We start from the raw sequence: 10245 nt of genomic DNA, 5'->3' as shown, positions 1-10245 counted from the left end.
TCTACCACACGCCTATTCATAAGTTTAACTTCTTGTTCGGCAACATCATCACAACGACCACCAACATGATTAAGATATGTACCAACATCATCATCACCAACATACTTGTAATTCTCGGGATCCACATATTGAATAGGTGAATAACTAACATTAACATTTTCAGCAACACTGTGAAACTGAGGTACACTAGGAGTATTGAAAGTACCTATCGGATCGTTGCTCCCTTTAAAACTGCATAAATTACCAACAACTTCGTTTCCAATTTCACCGCCCCCATTAACCTCCTCAACTTCATCAACCACCACAAACACTTTCACAGCCCTTCCTCCACTACATTTGATTACGTTTATCAACATTCTAACATCCACGTCTTCAACTATAGCTATATAATAATTTAATTCAGGATGGTGGAAACGAAGACTAATTCTATATTTGTCTAACAAACCAATTTTGCTTCTTACCATAGATACAAAATCACTATAACTAATATACTCAGAAAATATCAAAGCAAGTTCAGAAATACCTCCCTGTGGACATATGTATTCCAGATTAGTTCCATTAACTTGTCATCTCCCACCGGTTACAAGACAAACCAAATATTCAATCATTTTTTGAGCAAATTGTAGAGATAGAGAGTATTTCACAAACCAAATAACAACCAAAATGATATTTTTTCTACAAAAGTTTTTATATAGCAAAGCCCATTTCGTAGTCAAACCAATTCATTTCGTAGTCAACCTTAAAAAAAAAAAAAAAAAATTAAAAAAAATTGCATCATTTCGCAGATAGGATCAGAGGATTTCGCAGATGGGACCTATTCCATCTGCGAAATTACCCCTATTTATACCGAAAAAATTAAAAAAAAAAAAAAAAAAATTCTCATCTGCGAAAGTACAAGTGCCTAAAGCACAACTGTGCTTCAGGCACTTGTACTTTCGCAGATGAGATGCCCATTTCGCAGATGGGACCTTCTCATCTGCGAAATGGGTGGCTATATATGTAATCTCGATTTTTTTTGGCTATTTTTGTAATGCAATTAGTGTAATTGGCTATTTTTGTCATTTTCTCATTTATAAATAATTAATAAAACGTTATTGTAAATGTATTCCCAATTGTTTTTAATATTAATAGTAATATATAAGTATGTTTTAGTCTTTTAGATACTAAATTTTTCTCAATCATTGAAAAACTCTTCAATTATCAATTAACCAAATGAGCTCTTGAAATTAAAAAGAAAAAAAAAAAAAAAGATGTAGTTGCTTAGAATCAGAAAACAGACAAAAACTTTTATGGCCATTAATAATTAAGCAGAAATTAATAATTAATAATGTTACTTTGTATACATTAATATAAAAGTAAAATATTACAAAAATAAATAATAATGTAAGTGTCCACTGTCCACTATATCTCTTTATGCATTCTTTGTATTGGATGAAGTCATGCAATTTTCGCTTAATTTTTTTTGTCGGTTGTGTAACAAATTTTAGCAACTTTTGAAATACACTGCTTTTAAGTAAGCTAAACGTTGATAATTGGGTAGATTGGTATATGATATTAGCTTCTTCTTGCTAATCGTAGGCTTGTTCTTTTAATATATTTCCCTAATTCCAAAAAATAAAAATAAAAATAAAATAATGTTTAGCCTTAAATAAAATTTAAAGATATTGATTTACCATTGGTGGTGATTCGGTGAAATTCACATACCATTTTTTCTTACTAAAATTATCATTTCGGCACAAGGGATTTAGCTAGACCTGACAACCAGGTGGGTTTAGAGCTAATCGACCTTGATCCAAACATTTTTAAAAATTTTCAAGATCTGATCCAAACCCGCTCCGTAACTCGTAGGGTTTTGAATAATCAAACTCATACCCTTATCTACCAAATCAACAAATATCCAAACTCATCTCATAACTTGTAGGTTTTTTGAGTAATCAAACACATTTTACTAAAATCATAAATAAAATTTATTAAATAAAAAGATGTTGATTTAGAAATCTCATTAGTACTCTAGGATTTTCGATTGAAATTAAAATCATTATTGTAATAACTTTTCTTCACAAAAGCCTAGAAATTGAGTAATGATTTTCTATTTTTTATTTTTGGAAAATATCCAAATTATGGTCCCTGCATTGTTCGAAATTAAAAATATGGTCCCCTTATTTAAGCCGAATTTTCTAACATATACACTTTACCTTTGTAATTCCGTTGCAAAATTTGTCATTGTGGAATGTGGATATCATAGATGTTCATCATTTTGGATTGTCAAAGGAACTTTCTTCACCAAATCAGTTAAGTTCATTTACTTAATCTTGAGTATATATTGTTAGTCCTAGATCTTGAGATAACCAGTTTTTAAGACTTGACTTAGAATTTGTTTTAGTATATAGAAAAAATAGAATAATTTTTCCATAGAACCTATGATAATTTATGTTAGTCAAGACTAGGACAATTCTATATATTGAATATTTGAAGTTACGAACTATATTCATCAAAGAGAAGCAGCATCAACAAAATTGTCCATAAGATTTGAGATAGTTCTTTGTATGTCATATATTACGATAGATTATATGCATGGAAGACTGAAAGTATACGATCTTTGTTGTTTGAAGAAATAAGGGTAATGCATCGAAGAGGACAACATATAACTATCATAAGAAGAATACAACATTGCATTAGTTTCTTGTAAGTCAAAAACTGACCTTGGTTCAACGAAAAACTAGTACATCATCAAACATTAAATGCAATATACAATATGTATGATATGCAATAGAGAAAGAGCATGAGTGTACATTAATAGTCTACAAAAAAGTTATTGAATGCAAATCCAAACATTTTATTGCAATATAAACAAAAAATAGATTCAGATAAATTAACTATAGAAAACCTCATTAACTTCATTCTTGTGCACATCAAGAAATGATTTTAAAAATCACAACCATTATGATGTTACCTAGATGATTGTAAACAACAAAAAGTCTTAAGAAATCTCTTGGAAAATTTTTGAAAATGCAAAAACTTGTTATACATACTTTACTTGAATCTCTGAAAATGTTTGGTTGTGGAAGATTTTCCGTTTTTTTCAGAAATTTTTTCTAGAAAAACAGAAAATTTGAATACTTGTTTGGTTCGTTTATTTACAAAGTTTTCTAAGAAAATGAAAATTTTCATTTTTCCAAATTGTATGTAAACTAGAAAAGTGTTTTTATAGTTTTCCAAATTTTCTAAATTTTTAAGATGGAAAATGAAAACTCCACCGGTTCCAACGAAACACGTAATCTAAAATTTTCATTAAAAACTGAAAATGAAAACTCAACTTTATTTTCTAAAAACATTTTCTTAGAAAATAAAAACAATTTTCCACAACCAAATGTATCATAAAACTTCCTAATCCTTTTCAAAAATAGTAAGTTAGGCTCAAAACCCTTTGCTCTTTGGTACGTTTCCCTAATTTCTCAAAAAATCAACATGGTTGAGCTAATGCATGTTTACTCGTACATATCCAAGGTTCGAGGGTCTCCATAATTAGGGGGTGTTTGAGGATTACTTGTTAATCCTAAAAGTTCTTTTTTTTTTGAAAATAAAAGTTAAAAATTATTTTTAAAAAATATTTGGATGATATTTTTTGACTTTTAAATTTCTTTTACCTTTTAAAAGACCAAAAGTCGTAAAATGATACAATTTCATAACGGGATTGGCTAAACAGACACACCATTTTTCCATATAGAAACCCTATTTGATTTTTAAGATTTTCATATTTGTTGAATTTGCATTGTTTTTCGAAAAAGTAAATTATAAATAGCTTATTATAGGTTGACTTTTAATAAAAGTGTTCCGCGAAAAATGAAAGGAAAACAATAATGATTTTAATTCAAAAATAACATAGCTTTGGAGAAAAATAAAATAAGAGGGTGATTGGGATTGCTTTTAAAATAATTTTTTGATTTTCATCATTTTAAAAAAATTAAAAAAATTCAAAAGATGTTTAGGAATTAAAAAAAAAAAAAAAAAACTTTTTGTTGATATTAATTTAGTCATCTTTTTTCTTTTTCTTTATTATTTTGAGCTTATTTGCCATTTTATTATGGGGTTAGTAGCCTAGTTTTTTAATCTCACATAAATAGTAACATCTAAAACCGACACATAAGGTGCAAAGATAACAAGATCAAGTACTATGAATGTCTAAGGACTTATAACAATTTTCTTTTCAAATGTTTCCGTACTTTCGTATAACAAATATTTTTTTTTTTGTTTCTTAAAACTAGTTAAACAACCACAAACACCACATATCTAATTAATTATGTGAATGTTGTTATAATTCAATGATTTATTTTTTGTCTTTCCAAAACATAAAGTTATCAAATTGGGCAACAATCTCCTTCTCGTCACGTTCCACCACAAAAGAAAATTGTCATTCTTTCTTTTTGCAATAACATACTTTACTACTATTTGACTTACACAACTAACATCTAATACAAAATTGAAATTAAACTAAATATAGTCAAAAGTGAAGAACCTAAAAAAAGAAATACGACTCATAACAAGAATGTTAAACACAGTAAACCTCGACATATTATAATAATATAAAGAGAAAAATTTAAGTACACATGAAGTTAATGAGGTTCACCCGATTAAAATGATCAGCTGATCCGCAAATAAAGTAGAGATATATTTTATAACCGTAGTCATCAAATACACTTTATGCATAGAGCTACAAATTACAATTATGCATAGAGATCTATTTATAAACTAGATAAATAACGACTGACCTAAAGTTGCTTGTGATCTAGGGCCCACATGCCCATGATGTAACCAACTAGACTCAACCATACACCTTAGTATTGAGCAACATTGACTGTACTTATCGAACACTATAGACCTTACTTTTCAAGCACCGTAGACCTTGCTCATCGAGCACCGCAAATCTTGCTTGCATACCTTGGTATGGTTGAAACTTCAACAAATTTTAGTGACCAAATATATAAGAGTTTGCAAAATTTTAGTGAAACACATTTAGTTATGCATAGGGGATAAGTTGCCTAAAGAATAATCAAACTCAAATGGTATGAAAGAGAGATTTGAGAAAACTATTGCTAAATTTCTAGGATGTTTAATAATAGTAGCTCTATCAATTTAGGGTGTTTTATTAGTGTATGCTTGAGAGTTTCTGGTTTTTAGTTTTTAACAAAAAACTTAATTTAAACAAAAAAAAACTTCGTTTTAAAATAGGAAAAATGACTTAGGAGGGTAACTATCTCTTATCCGTGTTCACATATTGACAACTTCTTCTTTTTTGTACATAAGAAAGCAATTAACTTGTTTTAACTATTTAAATTACACCAATATTACCGGCTAATACATGTTTTAACCGGTAACTCAAAGGGAAAATGACTTAGGAGGGTAACTACCTCTTATCCGTGTTTATATATTGGCAACTTTTTTTTGTACATACGAAAGCAACTAACTTGTTTTAACTGTGTAACATCCCAAAAATCATGACCAAAAATTTTGTTTTTAAGTGACCTACTTGGCGAGTCGGGGGACCGACTCGGCGAGTTATTCTCCTTCTTTTGGTTCAATTCCCAGCATCTTATCCGGGTCTTGGTACCCTATTTAAAGCCGGGTGTTGACTTTAATCATTGACTGTTGACCTTGACTTTGATCAGGTTTGGCTTAGTTTGACTTTTGGAGGGTATTCTGGTCTAAGTGTTATTTTAGTATTGATAGTTCGGGGAGCCGAAGGAGTAGCAGTTCGGGAATTGCCAGTTAGCCGCCAGCAGAGTTCCAGCCAGGGCTTCAATAGTGCAAGGTGAGTCCCCTCACTGTGTGAATGGGTCTATGGCCACAATGCTAGCCCATGTAGTCTATGAGTAGGAAGACCCGGGGGTTAGCCTTAGGCATTGTATGCTAGTATGTTATTCCGGACCAAGGTCTGATACGGGGCGGGTTCCCGAGGAATGTTTGCATGTTAGGTTATACTTGTTGTCTGTGTGATACTTGTATGTGTCTGGTAGGGAGGTGAGTGTAGGCGAGGTTCCGTATCTCATCACTAGGTGAGTACAGACGGGGTTCCGTATCTCATTATTAGTAGAGTATGTTTCTTAGGACAGTGATACAGTAGAGTATGTTTATTTATGTGTTAACATGTTATATGATTGTATGTGTTTAGCGGACGGGGCCCGGAGACAGGCGGGGTCTAAGAGAGACAGATCTGTATACCGAGCGGGGCTCGATGCCAGGCGGGGCCTGATGCCGGAGTATTAAATTAATGGTTTGACAATTATGGTTTTAGTATTAAATTAAAAATGAAAATTTTTGGTCATGATTTTTGGGATGTTACACAGTTAAAACAAGTTAGTTGCTTTCTTATGTACAAAAAAAAGGATGTCAATATGTGAACACGGATATGAGGTAGTTACACTCCTAAGTCATTTTCCCTTTGAGTTACTGGTTAAAACATGTATTAGCCGGTAATATTAGTGTAATTTAAACAGTTAAAACAAGTTAGTTGCTTTTTATGTACAAAAAATAAGAAATTGTCAATATGTGAACACGGATAAGAGGTAGTTACCCTCCTAAGTCATTTTTCCAAAAATCTTGTTTAAATAAAAATCTTAAAATCTAAAAGTTACTTCACAAAGTATTTTAGAAAAAAATTATTGAATTTTTTAATAAATTTTCAACTTGCCATTAAAAATATATTTATATTTTTATATTTTTTAATCAATTATCGTCATGATTTTATACTTTTGAAAACTTCTAATTAATTTTGTCAAAAGAGTCGTATAACACATAAAAACTAGACACTAGTACCAATTTCCAAATGAAGAGTTTAGCTACTTGTGCCCCACACATCCTCTTTATTTATATAAAAAAGTATTTGGGGTTAAGTAAAATATGACTCATTTAATAAATATCACGAAATGTGCAAAAATCACTCTATGAAAGAGAAGATGAAATTTGATGAATTGTACAGTAATTTCTGATATTTCTTAAAAAAAAAAAAACGAATTATTTGGTCACAATTAAATTTCTTTAAAATTTAGAACAAAAACAAATACAAAGAAACACATGATTCATATAAACACCTTTAATTTTCTTTTTGTAACAGTCGCTGTCCCATATTTTCTTAATGGAAGAAACAAAACAAAAGCCACCGCTATAATACAAGTTAAAAACAAATAAATTGTGTACAAAACATTTTTAAAAAAAAAAATAATAGTACGTATTATTTATTCTTTGCTAATTATATTTAAATACTCTGTTAAATTTTTATATGCATCTAAATCAATTTAAAAAAAATTCTTATAAAAGAATGACGAGGCATGTGATAATTTGTTCCCTCTCATCACTAATATTGGTTAAATTACATTTTTAACAAGTAAAGGTGATCATTTTAATTTTGATCCATCAATTATTTTTTATTAAATCATCTACCAATTGAAAATTTGTATTTTAAGATAAAAACAAATACACATTTTTTTTAATGTATTTTATTGTCTTTCCAACTTCTTTTATCTTAAAATTAATAAATATCTAAAACAAAATATGTATATAATGATTCAATTGTCATTTCCAAATCAATTATTGAGGCTATGTGTACACAACATTTTATTCACATAAAACTAAATATATTTACCCATTTTATTTATAATTTTATGTATTATATATAACTTATTTACAACAAAAAAAACCATAACTATTATAAAAAAACATTAAATTAAACCATGTTTCAGTTATTTAATTATTTTTTTATAAATCAAATCACAAATAATACGAAACATGGATTTACTATATTTATTTTTAATCAAAAAAACAGATTTTATGCAGAGAATAAAAATAAAAATAAAATAAAATAATAATCTTATAAAGCAGTGAGAATGTTAAACCTACCTCCACTACCAATCCTCCCTCCGCCGTCCGTACATTCCACCGGACGTGACAAATTGCAGCCCCCCTTTACACGCATGCACCCACTACCACCCTCAAATCCCTATAAATTTCCCCTTCCAACTCCCACTATCTACATCGTTTCTCCGATCTTCTCTCTTTTCCGACCACCGTGAGCCTCCGATCAAACATATAACACGATCATCATCATCATCATCAATTCACCATTGTTGTACTTATTGTTACCTTGTAAGTTGTACCAGAAGCTATGGAAGTTGTACTCAGACTGGTGGAGAGTCCTACTCCTCCCTACTACGAACCACCGCAACACCATTCCGATTCATCTCGTCCGACGTTAGGGTTTCCTCTCGGCACCGCCTTACTGTTAATCATCATCTTCAGCCTCAGCGGTTTCTTCTCATGTTGTTACCATTGGGACAAGCTCCGCCATCTCCGAGGATCGATGGCCGAAGCCGAAGCTGATTCCGATGACTCTCCTTCCAAACCAAATCCTACATTCGCGGTAATTTAATTGACTCGATTCGTTTGACTAAGTTGAATTATCCGCCATTGTTGTAGCATTTTTCTAATGTGTTTGTGTTTTGGTGAACAGGAAAAGGATAAAGTAGAGAAACAGAGTTTACCGGTGATAATGCCGGGAGATCGGATCGCGAAGTTTATTGCATTGCCGTGTCCGTGTAAACCGCCGCGAGAAGAGAAAATCACGGTGGAAGTGGTTACGGAACCACCGGTGAAACCACCGCATATTGTTATTCCGATGAATTAAACTCATTCTGAAATTACTTCAATTTCCTCTGTATATATTCGTTCTGAAATATAAAATCGAAAATTAAATTAAATTTTTTATCGTTATTTATTATCTCAGTTAAAAATGTGAGAAATCGTAACCTTCATTATTTTATTTAAAATTGCAAATATGAATTTATATAATCAAATATAATAAGGAATATATATTTTTTTGTAAATTATTAGTTATTTTAAGTTTTGAAAAACACAAATCTTAATGATCGATTTATTTTTATATTTAGGATATATAGAAAGTTGATATATCGGAGAAGAAAAGTGAATCTAGTCACCTTATCTTAGGATTTTATCGTAAAATAGTTTAAAGAAATTCTTATATAAAATAATCACCATTGTGCAATTCTACTATAAATGCACTATTTGCTAAAATTGGTCTTATATTTAAGGATTTTTTTTGTTGAAAAATTTTCTTCATTTTGATAATAAATATTTTTTTGAAAAATTTGTTTCAACCTAACATTCATGTTCTAGGCTTCGAGCTATGAAATTTCTTGCTCTACGAAAAAAGTTGTTTTCATTTTAGAATAGAGAATATGATTTTCTAAAAATTAAATTGTTTTCTATTTTTTATGCTTATAAATATTCCTACCTAATAAAATTATGACAAGTGTTATCATTTCATATTTTTTTTAACTAATTCATTAAGGTTATATTAAGAATATATCAAATAAAATTAAATTGAATGGTGATTTGTCATAATTTTAATGGGTAGGCATAAAAGGTAAGAAGTAATTTAATTTCTTTTTTCATAAATATGAACAATTTTATATTATAAATAATAATTTCGCATTTTGAAAATCAATTTCACAATAAAAAAAGTTAGAGTATATATTTTTTTAATAGTATTTGCTGCGGACTATATAATAAACTATTTTACTATGAACTATTACGAAAAAGGTTTTTATTTTACAAACTAATAAAAAATTAGATTTTAGTTTATAAGATAGTTTAACAATAAATTAATTTATAAACTATTATAAATTATTTTTATAGTTTATAAAACATTTAATTATAATAAATTAACTTATATTTGTATAACAGTACTAAGTGGCTAATTTCAAACATAATTGTTTTTTACATTTTAAGTTATTACATGCAAATCTTAAAGCTGAAGTACTAGATTTGTCTTTTTTTAGTAGAAACTTCATAGAGGTCCCTTTTCTAATAAATCCAGTTAGCTTTTTTATAAGACATTTAACATTTTCTCAACGACCTATCACATATTAGTTCAATCTCGTTCATCGTGATCTTTTTTATGTCAACTGAGTTCAACAAGATCCTTCTTAGGTCAAAAGTAAATGTGAAAATAATTCATGGTCGAGTTAAGTTAAGTTCAATTTTAATTTTACTATCATTCACAATTTCCGTTTTAAGGTCAATTTCAATTGTTTAGTTCTCAATGAGTTGATTAAAGTATTTTGAAATAATGTCAATATGATATTTGGAAAGACATCTTGTCTGATAGCTCAAAGTCATCTCCACTCTCCTACAACCCCGATAAGAAGAAAACGTGAGTGTAAGTGTGGTCGG

At 29.5% G+C, this 10245-nt stretch overlaps 1 protein-coding gene across 1 annotated transcript; it reads left to right on the top strand.

Annotated features, from left to right (window-relative positions):
• The first annotated feature begins 7921 nt into the window (after nt 1-7921).
• On the top strand, nt 7922-8750 carry LOC111896248 (uncharacterized protein At5g65660). Its single transcript, XM_023892256.3, has 2 exons — nt 7922-8413; nt 8504-8750. Exons 1-2 carry the CDS (start codon nt 8159-8161, stop codon nt 8675-8677), a joined length of 429 nt encoding a protein of 142 aa, XP_023748024.1. The 5' UTR covers nt 7922-8158; the 3' UTR covers nt 8678-8750.
• Nucleotides 8751-10245: the final 1495 nt, after the last annotated feature.

This window comes from Lactuca sativa, chromosome 3, assembly GCF_002870075.4.
Source record: "Lactuca sativa cultivar Salinas chromosome 3, Lsat_Salinas_v11, whole genome shotgun sequence".
Taxonomy (NCBI): domain Eukaryota; kingdom Viridiplantae; phylum Streptophyta; class Magnoliopsida; order Asterales; family Asteraceae; genus Lactuca; species Lactuca sativa.
The sequence above is the reverse complement of the archived record's forward strand: the minus strand, read 5'-3'. Positions and strand labels throughout refer to the sequence as shown.

What these genes read in the sequence shown, in the direction of transcription:
- LOC111896248 (XM_023892256.3), top strand. Translation starts at nt 8,159, where the DNA reads ATGGAAGTTGTACTCAGACTGGTGGAGAGTCCTACTCCTCCCTACTAC. An exon ending in AACCAAATCCTACATTCGCG is followed by an intron (nt 8,414 to 8,503) that starts GTAATTTAATTG and finishes TTTGGTGAACAG; the next exon opens with GAAAAGGATAAAGTAGAGAA.